General features: G+C 35.4%; 3 protein-coding genes across 4 annotated transcripts; 1 reads left to right on the top strand and 2 right to left on the bottom strand.

Annotated features, from left to right (window-relative positions):
- Positions 1-369: 369 nt before the first annotated feature.
- On the bottom strand, positions 370-15,583 carry prodha (proline dehydrogenase (oxidase) 1a). 2 transcript variants are annotated; one of them, XM_079898603.1, is made up of 15 exons: positions 14,998-15,583; positions 13,579-13,787; positions 11,002-11,036; positions 8,971-9,006; positions 8,098-8,247; positions 7,176-7,240; positions 6,974-7,090; positions 6,083-6,162; positions 5,877-5,958; positions 5,701-5,793; positions 4,180-4,326; positions 3,282-3,457; positions 1,972-2,070; positions 1,782-1,870; positions 370-1,119 (listed from the first exon to the last, which is right to left on the bottom strand). In XM_079898603.1, the coding sequence occupies exons 1-15, from the start codon at positions 15,319-15,321 to the stop codon at positions 929-931; spliced, it is 1,893 nt and encodes a 630-aa protein (XP_079754729.1). In that variant the 5' UTR covers positions 15,322-15,583; the 3' UTR covers positions 370-928. The 2 variants fall into 2 exon arrangements, with proteins under 2 accessions (XP_079754729.1, XP_079754730.1); XM_079898604.1 differs by lacking the exon at positions 8,971-9,006.
- A 3,709-nt stretch (positions 15,584-19,292) lies between these two features.
- Positions 19,293-20,157, bottom strand: uqcr10 (ubiquinol-cytochrome c reductase, complex III subunit X). Its single transcript, XM_079898507.1, has 2 exons — positions 19,945-20,157; positions 19,293-19,607 (listed from the first exon to the last, which is right to left on the bottom strand). The coding sequence occupies exons 1-2, from the start codon at positions 20,083-20,085 to the stop codon at positions 19,560-19,562; spliced, it is 189 nt and encodes a 62-aa protein (XP_079754633.1). The 5' UTR covers positions 20,086-20,157; the 3' UTR covers positions 19,293-19,559.
- Positions 20,158-20,449: 292 nt separating this feature from the next.
- Positions 20,450-25,358, top strand: rpl35 (ribosomal protein L35). The gene is made up of 4 exons (XM_079898506.1): positions 20,450-20,546; positions 21,281-21,417; positions 22,998-23,079; positions 25,155-25,358. The coding sequence occupies exons 1-4, from the start codon at positions 20,544-20,546 to the stop codon at positions 25,302-25,304; spliced, it is 372 nt and encodes a 123-aa protein (XP_079754632.1). The 5' UTR covers positions 20,450-20,543; the 3' UTR covers positions 25,305-25,358.
- Positions 25,359-26,036: the final 678 nt, after the last annotated feature.

The following is a 26,036-nucleotide window of genomic DNA, read 5'->3' as shown; positions in this document are numbered from 1 at the left end:
GTACGGTCGTGAGCTATTCCAAACATAACCAGTGACGAACAGCTGACTCTAATCGCACAGAGATGTGAAGACAGAGCTGATTTAAAGACAACATATAACGACTCAATTTACAGTCTTAGTAACGGTCCCAAACTTTCTCCATATCTGACATGACTTAAACATCTCCTAAACATGCTTTGACTTAACTTCATAACTTATCTTCATAACTAATAACTTAACATGTCTCACCCAATATCCTACATTATTATCCTCTGAACTTTCTGTATCACGTTGTTTAATAAACTAAAACATATTTTTAAATGTTTGCTTTTCATCAGATAATGGGTTATGAGGAATCCAATAAAATATGTATTTAAACAATAAATATATCATTATATATTTGCTCTTTATTGGATAATGGGTTTTATGGGATAAATAAATATTTAAAAAATATATATACATTTTAAATGTTTGCTTTTCATCAGATAATGGTTTATGTGAAAAATAGTAAAAAAAAAAAAAAAAAAAGATAAATGTTTCATGCAATTCAAAATATATATTTTTAAAGAATTAACTTTTATTTTAAATTTTTGCTTTTCAACGGATGTTTTATGCGGAATCAAATATAGATTTAAATAATTAATATAATTTAAAATGTTTGCTTTTCATCAGATTAACTCTGGTCTTACATTATTTCCCTCTGAATTGTGTTTCATGTCACATCACAGACGTTAAATGTCTTGCAAAAGCAAGGTCCTTAATGTTGTCTTTAACTCTAGTTCATTTTACAGCCACTGATGTACACAAACTATAACAACTATAGAATGTATTAATGTCCATTTTGTGATGAGTTCCCCACGCTCACATGGTTGTGCTCACCGGTAGGGCGAGGGGGTCCTTATTTTAAATACAGTTGATGTTCAGTTGTGTGTGTGTGTGTGTGTGTGTTTTAGTACGCAGGTCTGTAGAGCAGTTGTCCATTGAAGAGTCTGCGCTGGATCTCTTTCCACAACAGACTGCGTTCTCTTTTCGAACCCTTCATGAAGCCGCGGTTCTCCTGCGCTCGGCGGGACAGGTACGGGATGACCTCGTTCACGGGACCGTAGGGAACATACTTGTATACCGGGAACCCTGCCTGACCTGTTCGCAAAAACACACACCGGAAAACTTCATCAGCACATTCTATTTATCAGCATCAATATTAAAGGTGACAGGTATAATGTTTTTTTACATTTTCAACATGTGTAATGTTGTGGTTTGAGCATGAAAAAGGTCTGCAAAGTTACAAAGCACAAAGTCCCTCCAGCGGGAGTTATTCTCTATATCAGTGTCACTGTTTCTGAACTCCCTGAAACGCCTCCATTGTAGTCTTGAGTTTCTTCAGGGAACGAACTCGTCACAATATTCCTCATTTAAATAATTCCCGCACAATGGCATTTGCAGAATAAAGGGGTGGGGCGTGGTTGAGTTAGTTAGTAGTGTGTAGAAACTCATGGTTATAGAAAGGGGCGTGGCATTCAACAAACATGCGGATGACCAATCACAACACACTGATCCAGCTGACCAATCAGAGCACAGTATACTTTTTAGAAGGAGGGGCTTCATAGAGACATGAACTAAACAGAGCGTTACTGACAGACTGAGACGAGAGGGGCTGCAACAGTGTAAAAGTGTTTTTTTAACATTCAAGTGTGAAAACCTATTCTAGTAGAGCCCAAAAACTAAATCTAATATTAAAGAGGACCTGTTATGCTCTTTTACAAAGTCTTGATGTCAACATCTGTTCCTTCCCACACACTCACCCAACGGGAAGCTGATCTGGTCGCACATTCCCAGCAGCTGTCCAAAGTAAACCTTATTCTCAGTGGGAGAGAGACTCATCTCGTTCATTCTGTACAGAAAAACACACACACACACACACGTACGCCCAGCATTAGCCACAGATACTGAGCTGAATGTATTTCATGCATCTCTTCTTGGCTCTAGACTCACTTCTCCAGGGTGAATTTGACCGTATCCTCGTTGTGAGACGCCACCATGACGTTGGCCATCCTGTTGAGATTAATCTCCTCCAGAATGTACTCCAGACACCTTACAGAGAGAGATAATGGTTAATAAAAGCTTCTAGGGCTCGATCAATTACAGTGACAGAAGAATAAAAGAAATTAATCCTGAAATATTTGCTTCTGTTTGTAGCAACAAGTCAGAACATTCCTGTCACAATGTGCGTGCAAATATTGACAGTTATGACTCACATGCAGCGTGACATTGATGGGCAAAACAAGTTCAGCTCAGGTAAGCAGGTTTGTTTGGTGTGGAATAAAGTTTTCATTTGAGATGAGACGGCAAAACTAAATTAAATGGTACATTGTGTTTTCAATATACATTTCAATATACATTTAAACAATATATTTTTTATATATCCCCGGGACCACAACGGAAATAAGCCCTAGGGCTTTATTATGTTATCCTGACTTTGTTTTGTTTCTTTTTAATGTATGGTGCAAAGCTGTATCGCATTTTAAACAAAAGGGTCAAATAATAAAAAAAAAATCAATCAATCAAATCAATCAATCAATCATATGTTTGCTTTTGATCCGATAATCAGTTATGTGAAATAAAATAAAATATATACGTTTAAACAATTAAAATATTTTTTAAATGTTTGCTTTTCTTAAGATAATGGGTTATAATTTTAAAATATTTAAAATAAATTCATTTAAATATACATAAATATGTATAATAAATAGTTTATTTTATTCCACATAAACCATTACCCAATGAAAAGCAAATACTCAAAAATATATAACCTTTTTTAAATATATATATTTGATTTTCCTCAGATAATAGGTTATGTGGAATAAAATAAAATATTTAAAGAATTAATGTATAATTAAATGCTTGTTTTTGGATCACATAATAGGTTATGTGGAAAAAAATTACTTGGAAGAATTAATTGGGTTTTTTGTTTTAAATATGTGCCTTCCCCCTCCACCCCCAAAACAATAGTTTCATCTTTCTCACATTATATTTAAGGTAGTGACATTATAAAAGTCCTTTTCACCACATGGTTTAAATAGATGCACATTTCTTTTACAGTGTTTATCAGTATTTCATCATTGTATGTTCTAAGTTATATAACTATATTGCTCTAATAAAGCTCAATATTTCTACAAGTTAACAAAAATCCACAGCAATCAAAGTATGAAAATACTGCTTGTAAATCATATGGTGGGTGCGATGATATGTTTTATCAATGCTTTTTTCATTTAAAATATGCGTTTTAACTGCAAGGCACGTACTTGTGGTACATCCTGTTGGTGGCCTCATAGTCGGGGTTGATGGGGTCTTCATAGCCAATCTCTGCCGCCCGAGATCTCTCCTGACACATGTACGCTCCTCTGACCAGCTTAGCGCCGAAGTACCAGCCCTCCCGACGCGACAGCTCCACATCCACAGACACATTATCATACGCTTCCTACAAGCACAGGTGTTTATTTATTAACTTTATCATGAGATTTATCACACAGAATTATTGCTATAAAACCATTAGAAAGTTGTAGGTAAGGTCTTCTGACAGTCATTTACCACTATAATACGATATCATGCTGACTCATTCTGTGGCTGCGGGACTTTTTGAGAAAGTAACAAAAGCCTAAATCACAAATTATAAAGAAAAAAGCTTTCCGAGAGCCTACTCTGATGGTCAGACAGCCCAGTCTGTTGTGAATGTGATTGATCTACTCTGCTCTTTTGTTTTATTTTTAGGTTAACAACCTTATTTTAATGACGCGGCTTATATATTGCAATTAACGTCATGCAAGCAAAATGGAGTAAGCATACTTGCACACAAACACGTGCGAAAAACAAATAATTTCTAGCACTGCTAAACTGACATTTTGCAGCCTCTTCATAACACTAAAATGCAGTCAATGAAAACCAAAAACATTACATGGTTCAGTTTAAACTGACTGTTGTACAGCATTCAAAGGAAAACGCATCTATGTTTTTCTTCTCAGCAACGCAATTTTGCTGCAGTGCGACAAACTCGGGTGTGAGTTACTGTAAATATGTTAATCATCCACATTATGGCACGATAAATGAGAAGTCTGGGTGTGGCAAAGATCGGCAGCTGATTTTGAGGGTGCGGACGTGTGTGTGTTTAGCTTGAATTGGAATGTGTGTGTTTCAGCGACTCACTTTGAGGTAGCACTGGTAGGTGTTGAAGATGTTGGGTTTTTCTCTGTTGAAGATCCTTTGCATCTCCAGGGTCAGTCTGCTGATGGCCGGCTGGAAATACGTCTGTTCTGCGTCCACCATCAGCCTCACGCCGTTCTCCACAGCGTGCTGGAACACACACACACACACACACAGTTATTCAGCTGTAACAGTGCACTTCAGTAAACACAGTTACATAACCATCACGCCTGCAGGACACCTTCATTTCCACCACAATCCTGCTGTCATGGTCAACAACAGACTATTAAGACAGGAACAAACTAAACACTTCTCAGACTGAAAACAGCTGAATAAGCAAGAAGAAGAAAAAAACTGTTAAAGTCAGAAGAAAAAAACAATATAAAATGCATGCAAGAACAAAGAATATCAAGTATATATTGTACAGTATAAAATGTAAAACAGTTTACATTTATTTGTATTTGATTTTTAAAATATAATTTAACAGTAACATTAATGTACATGTAATATTACATTTGTTACTTTTAAATTTGAGATATTTTATAACAAAATGTCATTATATATATTTGTATATACAGTATTTTATACAGTACAATATTTGTATATATACACTGTGTATATATGTACACATAAAACATTTTACAATTTGTATATGTTTTTTTTGGCCAATCAAAACCATAATAATCTTTACTGAAAGTACTCGTATAAATGTGGTCTATTAATTTAATTATTTCAGTTTAAGAATTCACAAGCTGAAACGCTGTAGATAAATGACTTCAGCATTTGCGAAGATAAAAACGCTTTCATTTATCTCACAAATCTTTTATTTAACAGCCTCAGCGTCAGTCTTAAAAGAGATTAAGACTGGAACATTTTGTATTTGGTTTATTCTAACTCTACCTTGAGTTTGACATTGTATTTTTAAAAACATTTCCCTCTATAATGCTTTTTTGTCTGCTTATCTCACAGAAGATAAAGACTCAGTCTTGTGACAACGAGGGCTGTAAAGAATATTTAGAACATTGTTAAAATGTCCAGAACAGACGTTTCTATAGTCTCCCAAGCAATAAGAAGTTAAGGCAAGTCGACGAGAAGGTTTTTGTCAGTTTTATCAATCACCTGACTACATTCTTGTGTCGTTTAACATGTACGGTCAAGGTTAACCGAGTGATACTTTTCCACCAGAATCATTTCTACTTATCTATTTATCAAAGTCTCCTTGGTCAAAAAGCAGATGTGCAAACACAAACCAGAGGAAAAATGAGACACTTTTGCGTCAGAGTAAGAAATGTGTTTGGTTAATGTCTGATCAGGGTCAAGTCACTCTGAGAGAGTAATGTCAAACATCAAATGCACACAGACACAATGAGTGTAGAAATCAAGCGCAACCGCCTGATTTCTGTCGTAACATTTATGTAAACTTTAGATGTGCCAATCACCATCAAACAGTCCAAGAAATCTAAGATCATTTACCCAAACAGCATCTACAGAGTAACTCTAAGTTTGAAGGTTTGGTGATAATACCTTGGCTAGGACGTCCATTCTCTGCAGCATCCTCTTCATCTGTTTCTCCTCTTCATCAGTGAATTTGCTCAACAGAGGCTCCAGGTGACCACTCTTTGGAAATACACAGAGTTCGTATGAGCCGAGTAGCGTTTGTGTGCTTTAGACACATTTTTGTGTGTGCCTGTGTGTGTTACCTCCATGTTAGGAACCACAAGCAGGTTGGAGATTTTAGTTCTGTCATTGATGAGACTGTTCCAGTCCAACAGATCAATGGTTCTACAAGAACAAAAGAGAAACATGGTCAAACACACAAACAGAGACACACACACACACACACACACACTTGTGTGTACTTCAGGGTCCAGGGAAATCAGTTTAAGTGACAGATGAGGAATTTTACCCTGATGAACCCAGTTTCTCTCCAGTAAACCAGTTTTCAACGTCTGATTTAGCACCTACTCCCAGTTTGATCAAACTGTCCTGCAGATAAACAAAATAATAAAAAAGACAAAGAAAGATATATGTAAATGTGTACATTTTTAAATGAATATACAGTTTAAAAGTTTAAGGTCAGTAAGATATTTTTCTTTGCTCACCAAGGCTGCATTAATTTGATCAAAAACAGTAAAAATACAGTGAAAAGATTGAGAAATATTACAATTCAAAATACCTGTTTTTTTTTTTTTTTTGAATATACTCTAAAATGTAATTTATTCCTGTGATGTGATGTGAAAGATGAATTTTCAGCATCATTACTCCAGTCTTCTAATATGCTGATTGGCTTATTACGATTTTTATCTTATTATTATCAATGTTGGAAACCGTTGTGCTGCGCGTTATTTTTGTGGAAACAGTGAAACATTTTATTTTCAGGATTATTTGAATAGAACGTTTAAAAGAACAGAACACACATTTTTATTGTTTTATTTTAGTATATTAAATAACACTTTTTTAAATAAATACATAAATAATTGTACACAGTCATAATAAATTGTAAATAGTTTTAAACAAAACATCAAAAATCTAATTACACCCCCCTTAATAAAATGTCCCTGGTCGTTTTTCTAAAATAAATAATATTGATTTCTGAATAATATTGTTCACTATAAAATGTTACATTACAAATTATAATAGCATTGCAAAGTTGTCTTTAAATTTGCGAAAGCAAACAATTTATTGACCACACTAAATTAGTTTAACATTCCAAAAACCTGTCAATAATCTACTTTTCATACGCATTATAAACTGCCCAGTTATAAACCATTATAGACTTTGAGTGCAAAACACTAACCTGCAGTTGTTGAAGTTCTAGCTTCTGCTCGAGTATTGCCATGCCTTCTTTCCCCTGATGGGCGGCCAACAGGTTGAAGAACCGCCTCCACTTCACCAGCACCTCAGAGAACTGAAGCTATAAGACAGAACCAATCAAGATCAATCACACAGACATCAGCTTATTTGTAAGAGATTTGAAAGAGTTCAAAAAAGAGAATTACCAGGAACTGTGGCCGGCCCAGTGCGGTCATCTTGATGGCCGAGAATCCATCGACCGAGCTTCCGGCTGAAATACACAGGCATCAACACAAATACGTCAATGAACATAGCCTGATATTAAAGTGCCACTATTGTACTATTTTAAAGATTCCTAATTTTGTTTAAGAGGCTCCTACAATAGGTTTACATGCATCTAAGGTCAAAAAACACTTTAATTTTCTCATAATTTACATTGCAGCATCACCTCATTTTTCACAGTGTCTGAAACGATTTAAAGGATTCGGTCTTCCTGAGAGCCTACTCTGCCCTGATTGGTCAGACGACCCAGTCTCTTGTAATTGGTCAACTCTGCCCTGATTGGTCAGATGGTCCAGTACTCTGCTCTGATTGGTCAGATGACCCAGTCGGTTGTGATTGGTCTTCTCTGCTCTGATTGGTCAGATGACCCAGTCGGTTGTGATTGGTCTACTCTGCTCTGGTTGGTCAGATGACCCAGTCGGTTGATTGGTCTACCACTTACAGTGAGTCTCGGAAAAGAAGCGGCTATTACCATTATTAGCTTAATCTGGATTTCAGCGTTGATTTTACCATTTGAATTCGAGCCTTCATCCTTTTGCAAAGTGTTTTTGCTCTGGTAGTGCAGAACACACAGCATCTTTTCAACATGTCGACAACACAAACCTAACTCTTTCAGGCTTCATCAGCTACAACTGCAGTGTTTAAGGGTCAAAGTAGGCTGGAATTATGCAGATTTGTTACAGGAAGTAAGACTGGAATCACTGACAATTCGCTTTAGGCCGCTCAGAAACTTTGCAGACCTTTTATATTTACAAACAGCTAAATTACACACTACATGAAAGGTAATATCCAAAATTCAGAATAAGCAAAACAGGGGCACAGAAGACAAAGTAATATTCCTCTCACCAGAAGCTTTAATGCAGTTGATGAACGTCTCCATGTGATGGTCACACTTGGCTTCATCTGCGTAGAAATATGTACGAGCGCTGATCACTCCTCCACGCCGATCTCCAAACTGCCGATGAGCTTTGTACTTTTTCTCACGATGATCCATACCTGAATATGGATTTTAAAAATCACAGTAAATTTTTGAGATGCTGGTTTGGAAACATCCCTCCGTTTTAACCATAACTTTCCCTAAGTGTCGCATTATGTTGCAAAAAGCTGTCAGAAAATCATTATGATGCTGAAATTGCTGAAGTTTCCTGACAGAATGCACACAATGAAAATGTTTTACTACTATAAATTATGTATTTTTTGTGCATCACATAATTTAAAAAGATAATAGAGCCAGTTTTGATTTCATGTTGAAATTACTAGGAATGTCATGCACATTTAGAATAAAAAAAAAAAAAAGATTATAATAAATGCTGAACAGCTTTATGCAGCATGATGGCTGTGGCCAAAACCTTGCACTGCATAATGTTTTTTAATATCTTACAGAGGAAAGGTTTTCATCTGAGATACAGAATACCCCACAGACTAGTGAAAAAACATGAGCATGCAAAGATAATTTCAGCCCCTTCACCAGGAGAGCCCACAGTTAAACCAGCTTCAACCAGTCTAAACGAGTGAAACAACTAGAGCCCATAACACGCATACAGCAGTCTATTTCAGCCTCGATGACTGCCAACACAGCATGCTCTCTGAGGCGAAGTGTTGCTCGCCTGTCACGTTACTAATGTTACTTAAAAACCCAGACAGATGAAACCCAACAAACTGCCAACACCCTTCCAGGATCAACGCTAAAGCCCTAAAATAAAATGGAAAACACTGTACATGTATGGTCCTGAGGTAAGCATGCACTGGTGTTCACTGAAAATACAACAAAACAATTGTTTACTAAAGCAATGAGCCCCTTGAGGCCGTGATTTACAGTGATCATCATCAGATTTATAAAAATAAAGCAAAAATCTAATAAAATGCATAAAAATATATTAAAGGGGCCCTATTATGCCCTTTTATGAAGTCTTGATTTTGTTTTTGAGGTATACTAGAATATGTTTTCATGCTTGATAGTTCAAAAAGCACTTTATTTTTCACATATTTGACATTATTACAGCACCTCTCTCCCCAATCTGGCTCAAACACGCCGATTTCTATGAAGCCCCTCCTTCCAAAATACGAAATGTGCTGTGATTGGTTAGCAGGCCTAGTGTGTCATGATTGGCCTTGTGTAGCGCGTGTTCGGGAAATGTCCCGCCCCTCCATAACTGCGAGTTCTTCTATAGTGTATATATGAATAAGGATGGCGTCAATTTCAAACCAATTCGAGCTCGATTCAGACCCTGACAATGTTAACGAACAAGAGGACAGTGTAGAACGGATTTCATGCACAGGCTTAGCAAGCACAAATTTCACAGGACGTTTCAAAAAAGTGGTATGTCTTTTTGTAATTTTGTCTTACAAAAGCGAGAGACAAAATTACAAAAGCAACTGAAAACAAGCTGTTCTCCATAAATGTGCAGCGCACAGATAAACATTGGGGTTATAATATTCAGGAACAGTGTTTAAAGTAAGTTTTTAACCACGCTAAGTTCATCAAGGGTCAAACAAATGAGTTTTGGAAATGTTGTGGAAAAGACAGTGTCTCTTTGACATATCAACACCAGGTCTCGTCCCCTTTTTTGCTTATTTCTAGGGCTGTCAAACGATTAATCGCGATTAATCGCATCCAAAATAAAAGTTTGTTTTTACATAATATATGTGTGTGTACGGTGTACAATTATTTTCTATATATAAATACACACACATGCATGTATATATTTAAGAAATATTTGCATGTATATACTGTGTATATATATTTATATTATATATAATTTATATTATATATAAATATTATATATATATATATATATATATATATATATATATATATATATATATATATATATATATATATATATATATATATATATATATATATATATATATATATATATATATATATATATGCATGTGTGTGTATTTATATATAGAAAATAATTATACTCCATACACACACATATATTATGTAAACAAACTTTTATTTTGGATGCGATTAATCGCGATTAATCGTTTGACAGCCCTACTTATTTCATAGGCGGGATTATTTAAATGAGTACCATTGTGACTTCATAAGAGGCGTTGTAGTCCAAACGAGCCATTCGTTGTAGTTCTTTGCAAGCTTTGTAACCTTGCAGATCTTTTTATGCTCAAACAGCAACATTACACAGTAACTAAAGTTGAAAAAGTGAAAAAAGTAAAATAGGACCCCTTTAAAAAAATCTAATAAAAACTAAATAAAATAACAGCACAACACTAAATAAAACCAAGAAGAAATAAACAAAAAACAAGACAAAATAAAATAAAACAAAAATTAAACAATAATTAAAACAAAAGACAATATAAAACAAACCAGCATATCACAAAATGAAACCAAGACAACCAAAGCAAGACAAAATAAAAAAGACAAAGTAAAATAAAACAACAGCACAACATAAAATAAAAACAAAACAAAAAAATGAAGCAAGACAAAAAATAAAAAAATAAAACAAAAGTAAAATAAACCAACTCAAAAAACAAGACAATAAAATAAGCAACAACAAAAGTAAATAAAATGTGGTAAAATAAATAGCAATATATAATCCTAGTAGGATGCTTAAACAGTTTTTTTATATTTAGTTACACTGTACCGTACTGAACCGACTCAGGGATGAATTTTACATTTATCATGATATATGCCAGGTTAACAGGTCAATAAAACAATGTATAGTTTTATGTTCTCATTTAGTTCAAATATTTTTAATGTAGTCAATTTATTGTACTTACCATGACTCTCTTTCTCAGCCTCAGAAACACAGGAACTGAAAAACAAGGCAAAAAGCATGTTTAAGTGCAAAGTTGTGTTTTATGAACACTAGTTAAAGTTTCTGCAAACAGGTCACCTCTAAACCAGGACATTTTACATTTGAACTCCAGTCAGCTCTATTGGAAGAGGTGATAAATTCACTTGGGACCATTAAATGATGCAAAACACTTTGGCAGTGACACAAACGCCTGATTCACAAACGCCTGATTCACAAAACCCCTGATTCACAAACGCTGGTCCACTTCGGATTTCAGTCACATGCGTCATACACTTTGCAACACAAGTCTCAGTCAACAGACAGTCAGTTCAATCAATAAAGAATCCATTTCGGATACATTTAGAAATGTTTAGAAATTTAGCTCTCTGGCTGTGAGGGAAATTAAAACGATCCAACGCAAATTGGCACAATGCAAATAACTGAAATTGGCAACTCTAATGTGAAAGCTCAGTTGAGGCATGTGAATGAGAAGTATGACATGTATTCGACCTGACCTTCTGTATCTGTACAAACAAGACATAGGGCTGCAAGCATGACAACTGCAACATGTGCTCAGACCGACGCTGCTACTAAAGCAAACGCAAATTATTTGAATGCTGCAAATACTGCTTGCAAAAAAATGGAGATGGTGGATTTTTAATACATGAATCTTTCTAGCAGGTGCAATAGGTAGTTATTATCGTTAACTAAAACTATTAAAATCTGTTCTGTATCTAATCTGTTAATTAAAATAAAGCTGAAATAAAATAAGATATAAATATAAGTTGAAATAACTTAGTTGAAAAACTTAAACTTGAAAATTAGAAAATGTTGCCCTGGCAAATAAAAAACTAAAACTGGAATAAAAAAGAAATTAAACCTAAATAGCAACATTTACAAAAATATAATAAAACTAAAATAAAAAACTATATTAAAGTTATTATTAACTAAAATGAAAAATGTTCATTACTTTAAATAAAATGTTAACTAAAATAAAATAAAATATAAAATACTAAGTTAGCTGCCAAGGAAACATTTCTCATTTACATTTAGTTTAACTTACTTGAACTAGAATACCTAAAACAGAAATAAAATATTATTAAATAAAACTTTATAGACATTTTATTTACATAGCAGCAGAATATATGAAAATAAAAAATAAATCAATTATATATGTAAGGGATAATCCACGGCTAGCCATGCATTAAAGGATTTTAATGCACGACGTAGAGGCGAAGAACCACCCGACGCGAAGCTCAAATAAATAAATAAATAAATAAATAAATAAATAAATCACCTGATTTACGGAACAATTCATGTCCGAATAGCAGTAATGGAGACTCTTAACTCAAGCATGAGTAACATAGTAGTGTATATCATGGTTTACAACCGATGAAAATTATACCCTAAAGCAATTTAATTTTATTGCACTGAAGTTGAGTGCATGTTGTAACTGGTTTTATTGGAGTATTTTTGTCTTGTTTGGGAAATCACTGGCTGTAAAATGTCTAGTTCTCAGTATCCCAATAATTTCATATTACAGGTTATATTTTTTTATAACCATGTTTTTGAATATGGTATTATTGTAATAGATGTAATTCCATTTATTGCTCTGCGATTCTTCCGGTCAATCCTATTCACATGTTAGTAACATGAACAACGGCTCAGCGCTCCTAAAAATCATTTTAAAAACTTTTCAGCATAAGTTTCATGTTAAGCTGATTCCTGAAAGCTTTTGCATCTGTTCTGAACCTTTTGTGTTCCTCGTGCTAATTAAATACTAGATCTCGTCTAACCCAAAACACCTTACATAACCTATGCAGTGTGTGTGTGTGTGTGTGTGTGGTTACTCTTTTTCCACCGAATGAAATGTGAGCTCTTTCCCACGGGACTGGGTTTAAACAAGCCTCCCTTTTGTGTTATAGAAACTTGTGAGCCTTGACTGATTCTGAAAGGGATATATTAAACTGGCAGCTCAAAACGTAGTCCTGAATAAAGCATTAACCTCATTTAAAAAGTGATTTTTATACTATGTGCGCCACACCTTCAAATGTCAAATGATCGTGACTGGCTCTGAGTTTCTCAATACGCTGGCCTGAGTTTCCTGGCTCAACCTCATGTGACTTCATTCCTCAAGAGGAAAACACCTCCCTTTATGAGCCAATCAGGCGGTGGGCCATGGCTGAAACTGACCAATGGGGAAGAGTGTAATCAGAGACCATTTACACTAGTGCACTGCAGTCAAAGGGGTGACATTGTTTCAAAACAATATCATGTCATGTCATTCCTGTACATGATTACGCAACTTTATTCAATAATCTGCTGTTTTCTGCCCTTGGCTTTCTCAGTCAAACTCTCCGGCTGATAGAAGACTGTTTTGGGTATAGGATAAGACTTGCTGTTGACAGGCTTTACTGGTTTTGGATGCCAGACTAAAATTGATATCGTTCTGACATGATCTGGCATCTGGGTTTAGATCTGATATTTCTGACGTGGAGTCTCGATCTGATCGAACAGTAGGATAAATGAAAGTAAAACAAACTCTTTGGTTGATACTCACTCCATCTCCTTCTTCTCAGCCTCTTCTTGAGTCAGGTCCTCCTCTACGCTGTAGTCCAGAACCGAGCCCACGCCAAACGCCTGGTTCTTCTCAATCAGAGGTTTGATGGAGTTCTGGTCCTCACCCGCAACGAACTGACCGTAGAAGGTCATTTTCATTAGTTTCTCGAAGAGCCGCTGGCCAAAAACCTTTTTACTGAGGTCCATCAGCTGCAGACGGGGAAAAGTGAGGAATATAATAAATAAATAAAACAGAGAAGTTGCCTACATTAGTTTCCAATATAAATAAATAAAAATTAGAAACATTATAATAAAAAAGAAAAATTATACATACATATTATATATTAATGTTATACATGTATATGTGTTATATATATATATATATATATATATATATATATATATATATATATAATTAATTAAATACTAGATCTCATCTAACCCAAAACACCTTACATAACCTATGCAGTGTGTGTGTGTGTGTGTGTGTGTGTGTGTGTGTGTGTGTAGTGAATATATATATATATATATATATATATATATATATATATATATATATACACACACACACACACACACACACACACACACACACACATATACATACATACATACATACATACATTTACTAGGGATGCACGATATATCGGCTGATAAATGTTCAATTTTAATGCTATCGTATAATAAGAAAATTTTGCCGATATATTAAAGCCGATAAATAATGGCTTATTTCCAACAGCTGAGACACTTCAGATGCACACAGTTCACCATGATGGTTTTGAATTGCTTGAAATATGATTGGAATCACTTCAAAAAAGGAAAATACAGCTGAGAGCAACATGTGCAGTGGAACTGTCATATAGGCTACATAAAATTATAATGAGAACATCATAATAATTGTGCTTGGGACATATGCTTTTAATGGTGAGACTTTTGTTTTTTGGTAACGTTAATCAGCCTCTCAAAAATGATATAAAATTTGGATTTAGATTTAAAGGCCAATATATCGGTTATCAGCGTCCAAATATAAAGAATGATCGGTATCGGACAAAATTTTCATATCGGTACATCCCTATATATATATATATATATATATATATATATATATATGTGTGTGTGTGTGTGTGTGTGTATATATATATATATTCACTACATATATATATATATATACACACACACACATTCACACATATACACACACATTCACACATATACACACACATTCTAAAACGACACATCTCAAAAAAATTCAAATAAATAAAATAAAAAATGAAGTAATTTATTCATTTATTGTGTGCATTCAAATAATATTGATATAATAAATCAAATAAATTGTGTGCATTCAAATAAAACTCTTCAAGGAGAGAAAAAAAAGCAGTCAATGCAACTAAAAGTTTTTCAAAAATCAAAAGTAACTCGCCTCTTTATTTTTGTCGACCAGGAAGTCAAAGGTGCAGAGTTTGAACACCAGCAGGCTTCTGAGCAGCTCCAGCGTGTCTTTGCTCTTATAGGCTTCTTGTGTGTTGTCGAAGTCCACGGAGATCTTCTGGCTGTCCGTGTGCGGTTTCCCGCTGATGAGGTCCACATCGCAGGGCTTCTCCACGATAGTGCAGCTCGGGTCCAGCCGGTCTTCCGTCTTCAGCTCTTTCTGCTGCGTGGATGCTGCCGTGGACCGACGCCTCGAGCTAAACAACTGACCCGGCTTTACTCTGGCCAAAGCGGGGATAACTTTAGAGTAAGACATGTTTGATGAAGGGAGATATGATAGAGGAAATATTGCAGTGGTATCTATGAGTGGTACTTGTAACGACGATGGAGTTTTCTAGATGAATGAGATGGAGCCACCCCCGGACGGGAGGGTCATTAAAGCGCGCTCTGAAAATATGCAAAGTGTTTTCAGCGCGTTCTGAGTGGCGATTGGCTTATGATCTGTGACGAGAAAGACTGGCTCATAGCGTCATTACATGTACTAATGTTAAGTAGCCAGCCTACATGTTCATAGTATATCCTCCTGAGACCCAGAAAAAAAATGTTTCCATGTTATTACATTGTTTAGAGCAGTGGTTCTCAAGCCTGTCCTGGAGGACCCCCAACACTGCACGTTTTCTTTGTCTCCCTAATCAAACGCACCTGATTCAACTCATCAGCTCATTATCACATGGGTTAACCCTCAACCTCAACCCCCAAAACCTAACCCATAGTAAGTAGGCTACATGTAGTTAATTATAATTACTCAGTACTTAAATATATAAATACACTGTAACAATGACACCTTAAAATAAAGTGTAACCCCATGTTCTACTATTAACACATACTATACAAGGGTGTAACCTTGGTTTGAGAAGTGGGGGGGGGGACATAAAATCGGGGAACATTTTTTCGATTTGAATCCCATTTCCTGCATTTACAAACATTTAGGGACTATGGTGATGCAAAATCCAAGAAATAATTAAGTTGATTATAATGATAAATTCTGCCAAAATGAATAGTAGGCTACTAAACTATAACAAAAAGATGTCTTACTTTGCCAAGACTTGAGAGAATCATTTTATAAAGTCAAAAATGTTCACCATTAATGTTTTGTGTGTAAATAAAATTGAAATAACCTGAGACCCAATTTCCACTGTATGTAAAAACAACATAAAGACAGTATATTTTAAATAATTGTTTAATAGCATCTTTTTATGAATGAAGGCCAGTATCACTGATATTAATATAGCTACTGATGTCTCTATGAAAATGATTGTTTTTCCCCAAATTTGAAACATTTATTAGGCTTCAAAAATATAACAACTTTTATTTTAAGTGAACTTTAAACAATCCTCACATAAACCCATAATAAATGTCATATTTACATATGCCCTTCTTGTCTAACAGGTACGAACTATACAGAAATTGCATAAGGTTATCAAATAGTCTGCACTGCATAAATTATAAATTAAATATAGATTAATCCATATTAAAGCTACAAACGTTATTTAGTCAAGATCAGTGAGTAATTTGCTCTGTTCCCTTTGTTCTTTGGTTAACTTTACTGACTACAGAATTAGTGGCTGCTGTCCCTTTAAGATCTGCCGCTGCTGGCAGGATCTCAAGCATTTAATTTTCTCATTTACTCTTGACTTTCATTTAAGATTTTAATTAACTCATGTCCCCCCTGTCCCCATAGGAAATTACCATGAAAACAACCACTCCTTGGTCTTTAAAAATCTTTATGACACACCCGATTCAACTCATCAGCTCATTAATTGCAGAGAACATTAACATTAACCACAGAGGGTTAATTGCATGTAATTATGTATAATTTACTGTTATTACTACGGTAAGTACTTGTAACAAGGACACTGTAAAATAAAGTGTTACCAAACATAGCCTACATAGTTCATAGTACATAAATAATGTTCAGTTCCTTTTGTACTGAACACCTGATTCATTTTCTCAGTATTACAATAAAACGAGTGAAGCTTAATATAAATAATGCGTGGTCCTAGATACTGGATAAATACAATGAAATTTGTTCAATTGTTTAATTTAAAATTATTTTGGTAAAATATGTGGACTATAACATAATAATAAAATTATTAGACACAGAAATAATCCTGAAATGGCCTGTTCTGCGTTTCCTAAAAGCATTGTGAGCCCAAGTTGATTGTGAAGACCATTGCTGCCAATGTTCTCTATATCATCTGGGCTTGTGATGCTTTTGAAATAAAAGTATTACCTAATAATACCTTATAGTAATATTTAATAAATAAATAAAAATGGCAAAAGCCCATAAAAATTTAAACTGAAAATATAAAAATAAAAGTTAGTTCAAAATATTAATAAAAAATAAGAGATTGTCACCCTATAGATTTGAGCTTGTGGACTCAACTGCTGAAGATCTGAACTCCTAATCAATATTATGTTGCACAGCCAATGACTCGAACACTTTAATGACTCATTGGATTGATTATTGTGTTTGTCCATTAGAAATCGTGACCACCAACCTCAAACAAAACAGAAACCTTTGACATATGACTTTCCTGAAGTATTCTTCTATTATATGTTAATGCTGTTTGAAACCTTTTTATATGGATTCATTTGCATCAGAGAAGTTCTTGTTCAAAGATAGTTAATGTGTTATCTTACTATGTGGATCGACTCAGCATTTGTGTATTTGCCTTGAGTTGAAACCATTGTGTATGAACCTTGAAACAATAGGACTATCAATACAAACCCTTTCCCTGACCTCAATGAGTTACATGGGCGTTGGTTCATATGTCTGACCAGTGCGACCCAACAGAATGTGGTTTTACCTGTCTGTTTACTCAAAAGAAGCTCAGTACTGCTTACTTATCCAGTCACATTACTCACTTTGAAGTTACTGAATGAGCTTTCTAACTTCACTTTGTGTAGGCTACAACAGCAAACCTCAGTTGTCTACAGAAAGATCAGTGTTCAGCGAGCAAACTATTCTCACTGATGCCATAATGAGATTAAGTGCTCTAGTGACACCAAGTGGTCAGTCTATCTTAAAGCAGGCTATATTCTGTGAAGTCACCTCCATCATATGAAATGCTTCACAATTGCATATTGGTTTGATGGGATTTATAGTCTGATGAAATACATGTTGCAAATAAACTTAGGGTACGTTTACATGATTACAGTGTACTAAAAACGGAAGTTTTTCCATTTTGTTTTTTGCATACAGACGACATTGTCAAAATGAGTCCCATTCACACAAATCTGTGAAAACGACTTAAAAACGCTGTATTATTTATGCCAGGCCACCTGTTTTTTTTTTGTTTTTTTTTGCCAGGCCAGTAGTTGGCTGTGTCACTTTGTAAAGAAACACGCGTCGTCACCGTTTTCGCAAATTTGCATTTTTATAGTTTAAACGGAGACGATAACGGAATCGTTTTCAAAAACTTGCACTTTGAAACCTATTTTCAAAAGTTTGCGTTTTCAGGCCCCCAAAATGCCATTTTAGTGACTCGTGTAAATGAACGGCCAAAACGCACAAATAGTTTTGAGCTTTTAGTTGAAAACGGTGTCGTGTAAACAGCCAGTGTAGCCTACGTTTACACGACAACAATGTACTAAAAATTAAAAGTTTTTCCTTTGCGTTTTTGAAGTTTGCATACAGACGACGTTGTCAAAGCGATCCCGTCCACATGAATCCGTGAAAAAGACTAAAAATGCTGTTATTCAAGCCTGGCCAGTAGATGGCGATGTTACCAAAACAAAAACAAAACAAAAAAACGCACACCTACAGACTGAACATTTTCATAAAATCGTGTTTTTGTAGTTTTCATGGAGACGATAACAGTATCATTTTCGAAAACGTGCACTTTGAAACCCGTTTAAAAAGTTTTCAGTTTTTAGTTGAAATGGTTTCAAATAAATGCCCCCTAAATTTCCAGTTATGATGTCAGACTAATTTACCGCTGGTTCAATGGGGAATTTCAATATATGAGTAAAATAAGGTCTGTTGCAAATATAACATTTAATTTTAAAAACGTATAAGTTACTAGATAAGAACGTTTGGTGTGTGAGTGTATGCAGTTTACGTTCTAGAACAAAACGTCAAAGTATATTTACCACAGACCTTTTAACTCATAAACTGAAAACCCCATAGGAAAATCTCGAAGGAACCAGCAGTGAATTAATCATCTGGGTTCAGAACTGCACCACTCTAATCCCTATACAAATGAACCACCAGATTTGAAATGATTCTGGGTCATTGAGTTTATTCATACAGAATTAAGTTAGCAACACATTTACAAATCATGAAGAATGTGACACGTCATACAATAACAGGTGGTCACGTGACATTTTTAACAGGTATCGGTAAATGTCTATGTCCTCAGGACAATCCGGCTGGAAGATGGAACATGGTGGCCGAAGACACTGCAAAAGCCGGTAGACCATCCAACAGGGTCACATCAGGAAATGGGATGATGGCAGAATGAAGGCTCCACTAGCTGCATCAAAGCATGATTATTCTTCCTTCTCTTCAAAATTGTGTTTGATGTCATTCCAGAGTTTCTAAAAAAAAACAATAAACACACAATTAGATCACACATGGTGAGCAGAACACATTACAGATACATAATTTATACTCAGATTGTACAGACACTCCAAATGTAGACTTAGCATCACAGTGTTGTATAATGCCCTTAAATTGTTTTTATAAGATCTGATCATTATTAGGACAAAATTATATTATTATCAAACTGAGATGTGTTTTTATAGGCTTAAGTTAAGCTCTATATTTTCATGATCCCACTGAATATTTGGTTGTAGTTAGCCAGCGGGCTAATCAAGGTCAGTCTGCCGGTGGGTCATGAAGATATCAACTAAATTCAATGGAAAAATAACTTACCCCCCGATTTATGCTTTCAAATACCGCATCTCCAGCCTGATCAAACACCCTCTCGAAGACAACAGCGCCCACCATGATGGTTATGGCGAAAGTTGACGTTCTCCTGAAGAGCAAATTGTAGACACTTCTTACGAGCGCCATGTTGGTCAATGGAGTATTCCGGAAGAAGGGGCGGGGCGATGAGCTGTCTATCAAATCCGTCGACCAATGAGTCTATAAAGCAAATACATTTTAAATTAATTCGTTTATTTATTTGAGTATTTTACTTTTTTTTTTTACTTTAACAGACCTATTTGTACACGTACCATTATTTCTTACATATATATCTAACACACTGAATGTTTTGTAACAGAAATCTAACATAAATTAGCAATCCATTCATATATTTCGCGTATTTACCATTCAATTTAGTTATTACTTTTACATTTGAGAGTAATTATGGCTTAATTTAATCAATTCTAGTCATTAAACACCCCCTTTAAGAGTGGAATGGAAGATTCCACCCCCCTCTCGCACAGTCGTTTAGTTTCCTCCGTAACCCGGTTGATTTTCCCACGTGACCGCTGCAACTTCCTTTCTTGTGGCAGCCATCGAGAAAAATGGTGAGGATTTTACCGAAACCCAACAATCTAAATCAATCTGGTCGATTATACATGCTTAATATCTCTGAAAACACGTTTAAAATACACATTGAGTTGTGCGCTAGAGTTTGAGCACAGTATTTGAAGTGATGATCTTGATATAAAGTGGAAAATAATTGATTAAACGAGACCGTGGTCTGTGCCTGTAGCCTGTTAGCGTAGCCGTAGCGTAAGATTTAACAACTTGAAACCTGCAATAATAGGCACACAAAAGTATAATTTTTTTTTGTAGCTACTTTTTGATATTGTAGATTTAAGCAGTCAACGGCCATCGGACACAAATTGACATTGTTAAAACCTGTTTTAGACGACACTAGTTAAATTCAGTGTGAACTAACATGTTTTCAAAGCATCAACATCAGAAACCCGTGATATTATGTTTAGGAAATTGAAGAAAACCAATCCTCAATAACTGCATTTGTTTGCTTGTGATGTTTGTACACAATATTCCACGAGTCTCTAATATGGTTAAACGGAGGGGTCCTGCAGAGTTTAGCTCTATCTTTCCTCCACACCTTCTGGTGTTTGTAGTTTGCCTAGAAAGTCCTTGATTAGCTGGTTCAAGTGTGTGTCATTCTGGTTGGAGCTAAACTTTGCAGGACAGTGTCAGTGACCCTCCAGGAGCAGGATTGGACACCCCTGGTTTTAACATGTATATTGGTTTGGAGTGATTCTAATGGATCTTGTTATTGTAGGCAAAGATCAAGGCCAGGGACCTTCGCGGGAAGAAAAAGGAGGAGCTGCTGAAACAGCTGGATGACCTGAAGGTGGAACTGTCCCAGCTCAGAGTCGCCAAGGTTACTGGCGGAGCTGCCTCCAAACTCTCCAAGATGTGAGTGCTTGCTGGGAGTCACTGGTTTTAGTCTTTACCAGAGTTTACTATTCGTGGATGTGTGCTTTTGGCCTGAATGTGCTGTGTAGGAGAAAGAATTGTTTGGGGCCCCTCCTGTGATTCAGTGCCAGCTTTAGTGTAATGGGAATGTGTGTGAATTTTGGCTCTCTATTGTGTTATGATCTAAGAACCAAAAGAACATTCAAGGTTTATTTATTTATATATATATATATATATATATATATATATATATATATATATATATATATATATATATATATTTATATATATATATTTGTATGTGTGCGTGTATGTGTGCATGTTATATTACATGTTTATTTATAAATGTGTATACACAGAGGGTTTGAAATTAACTTTCACTCAACGGCCAATTATGGCTACTAAATTTAAGTTATGGGCCTTTCAGAACTTGTTTTTATTTTTATTTTTTATTGCCTAGTAGATTAACTACATTATATATATATATATATATATATATATATATATATATATATATATATATATATATATATATATAAATATATATATATATAATATATAATATATGTGTGTGTGTGTGTGTGTGTGTGTGTGTATATATATATACACACACACACACACACACACACACACACACACACACACACACACACATATATTATATATTATATATATATATATATATATATATATATATATACACACACACACACACATATATTATATATTATATATATATATATATATATATATATATATATATATTAATATAATATAATAAAATATATATATATATATATATATATATATAAAATAAATAAATAGTTCAGATGCAAAAGCCTCTAAGTGCCATCTGAAATTCTTCTAGAATGATAATTTTTATCAAGCTCGTATATTTAATTTCAATAATTTAACTTTATAAATTACATATTAATTGTCATTTAAGTGAAATTACTTAAATATACAAGCTTTATATAAATGATCATTCTAGGTCAATTGTCTATATACAATTTGTTTTGGGATTTCATAGAATTTCTTATTCAAACAAAACGAGCCATCTCCATTTCATAAAATGTATTTTAGGTGGACAGATCAGAACAGTACATATAACATTTAAAAAAAAAATAGGATGTTGGAAACTAACTGTCTTCTGTTAACCGAATGCCTTTTAATCTTCGCTATTGCTTAAATGCAAATGATCAAGTGTGCCGTTATTTGAAGTAAGCCAGATATGTGCAGATTGTGCGCAATACGGTGTTTAATATATCATGATGACGCACGAGTTGAGTATTTGCGCTAAATCGGCGCAGATTTGTCTTTCACAGATTTCCCCTGAAAAGTGGGTAAACGAGTAACACGCCAAATTGCCTGGTGATTTGACAGCGTTACCGGCCACAGATGATTTTTAACCACTGTTGGCGGGTGTTAATTTCAAACCCTATATAGTTAATGTGTGTGTGTTCCATGTATTTATAACATATTTGATAGCATGCTGCCTTTTCTATTGAATTTGAATCAATTGAAGGCTACATTCGAAAATGTAAAGCATTATTCTGATTAATTTCCAATTTCCTTTTCAGCCGTGTGGTTCGCAAGTCCATCGCTAGAGTCCTCACAGTTATCAACCAGACACAGAAGGAGAATTTGAGGAAGTTCTACAAGGTCAGTTTAATACCACTAAAACACACATTCATGCATACTTTTGCAGAGATGCTGTTTCACTGATGGGATATGCCTTATACTCATTTTTAGTTGGTCTACATGTTAAAGTCACTGTGAACCGGATCTTGCAACCGATTTTACTTCAGTGTTGTATTTCCAAGTGAAAGAGCATATTGAATAGAGGGTGGGGGTTTTACTTTAGCGCACCGCCTCTCCATCCCGAGCCGTCAAAGGGAACAGCATTCCAGAGCGGAAGCAAATTTTCCGATTTTAATTAAAGATTGCCACAACACATATTTTTCCCCGTGTATTAACTTGCACGGATTAACTGTTCACCACAAGACTAGTAAGGTGCGCTAACAAAGTAAATGGGGTCAATTTTTTAATTCATGATGACTTAAAAGAAGATCAGGTTATACTGCAAGTCCAAATATGATCTAGACACCAACATGAAGTCTCTTCAGGCAGAGACATGAGACGCAAACCCACAACTACACAACACATCTGTCTGTGAAGAACGAACTGAGCAAGAACGATCACCCAGCACTCCTCCTGCACAAGTGGAGACAGTGTGAATACTCTCTTGCTAAAGAAATACGGCTGTTCACAGCAGAGTCTTTAAATGACGCTCATCTGCTGTGAGCAGCCGACAGAACGTTTATATGCCGTCTCTTATTAAATAAGAATATAATTATATTATAATAACACTACAACAGCGTTTTGGGGGCCTGAAAATGCAGACTTTTAAAAACAGGCTTCAAAGTGTACGTTTTTAAAAACGACACCGTTATAGTCTGTGTAAGCTACGAAACGGTGACGACATGCGCATCACATGTTCAGTCTATAGGTAGAGTTTATTTACAAAGTGACATCGCCATATACCAGCCTGGCATAAATAATGCAGTGTTTAGTCGGATCTGTGTGGACTGGGATCGTTTTGTCGTCTGTATGCAAAACTTTTCAAAAGCGCAAAGGAAAAACTTTTCTGTATATATTGCTATTTACAATGTTAGGGATGCATGATGTATTGGCCACCATATTGGTATCGGTAGATATTGTTTATTTTTAATGTTGTTATCTGCCCAATAGAAGAAAATTTGGCCGATATATTAAAGTCGATAAATAATGGATTTCCTTCAGCTGAGACACTTCAGATGTGCACTGTTCAACATGATGTAATCACTTCAAAAAGGAAAATAGTTAAGAGCAACATGTGCAGCGCAACTGTCATAAGCCCCTTTCACACAGAGATTCCGGAAAATACACGGATAAAGTGACACGGGATTTGACCCGGGTTCGTTTGATTTTGGCTCATTCACACTGCCAGTGATTTTCCGGAATCAGAGAGTGCGTTCACACACAACCCGTAAAAATCCCGTAAAGACACGTGACATCGATGTGACTTTAATGTCTCAGCAGTGTCTTCTTAAGTTTGCTTATGAGCTGCGACTTCTCTCGAGAAACCACGCTTGTGCATTTTTTTTTTTCTCTGATTTGATCATAAACTAGCGCATTACGTACCGTTTCACAGCTGGCGAACGATCCCGGCTTCAGCGGCATCACTAGGCTACAACACGGCATTATTACGGCTTTTGTTCACACAGCGCGCGTTCCGGGACTGAACACGGCAATGTTACTAGTCCCCAACACGGCATCAATCCCGGGTCGTGTTTGCGTTCACACAAAAGGCCCTCTGGCAATTTCCCGGGTTCAAAGCGCTGTGTGAAAGGGGCTATATAGGCTTCATAAAATTATAATGAGAACATGGTGTGCTTGTGACAACTTTTAATGGTGAGACTTGTTTTTGTAATTATGCTCTTAAATTAAATAAACTTGGATTTAGATTTATTGGCCAATATATCAGTTATCAGCTTTCAAATATAAAGAATTATCAGTATCAACCAAAATGTTTATATCGGTACATCCCTAGTTAACAACTATGGAAACTGTCTTCACAGTCTGTGAGAACTGCTCATTTACTTTAAATCAGGAAGTTTTTACAGCTTTCATATGGTATAAGTGTTTGTAAATGTTAGTCCAATGTATTCTAACAGCCCTGTTCTCTTCATCTTCAGGGTAAGAAGTACAAGCCTTTGGACCTGAGGCCCAAGAAGACCCGCGCCATCCGTCGTCAGCTGACCAAACACGAGGAGAACCTGATGAACAAGAAGATGCAGAGGAAGTCCCGCCTCTACTCCATTCGCAAATTCGCCATCAAGGCTTAAGAGGCTGTACTGTTTTTCACTGAAAAAATAAAACTCCCCACCCTGGAATTAAGAGTCTTGAGTCTGTGTGTCTCTCTGAAGCAGTAATAGGGATTCTTGAGAAATGTGAAGTGCTGATGGCATATGGTACATGTCTTATCTTTCTAGATCAGTGTATTTCAACGGGTGAGTTTTGAGGGGGTTGTGCAGGGTGTAGTCAAAAACAAGTCGATGTTTTTTGATTGCAAGATTTATTTTGAAAGGCGTGAACACAAACTCATGCGTAAGCATGAACACTTAACTCTTAAGTGAGCCTGAGGAAAACAATGTCCTGATTCAGGATCTGCTGTCAGGTGATATGTTAGTGTCAGTATTCAAATGTTATTTTCATAACTTGGTATGAAACAAATTTCAAACTGTCAGACATTATATTGAGCTTGCTGCATTTGCACGCACTATCACCATCACTATATAAAAGGCAAATAATTACAAGCATGCAATGTTATGTTAGTAAATCATGAAATTACCAATACATAACACGATTGGTGTGTCGTGTGTTAGCTGGGAAGGATTTGCATGCAGGTATGATGTTCATTCAACTCATTCAAATGTGAATTAACAGCTCAGGTTAGTTTACATTGTGTAATAGTTTATGTAGCCTTAATCCAAAATACTCTATTTTCACTTTGTGCTGTTTTATATAGTGTTCTGGTGCACTCAGGATTTCAGGATTTTAATGGCCATGGGAAGATG

The sequence above is a fragment of the Squalius cephalus genome, assembly GCF_949319135.1.
Source record: "Squalius cephalus genome assembly, chromosome: 17".
Classification (NCBI taxonomy): Eukaryota; Metazoa; Chordata; class Actinopteri; order Cypriniformes; family Leuciscidae; genus Squalius; species Squalius cephalus.
This window is presented reverse-complemented; position numbering and strand designations above follow the sequence as displayed.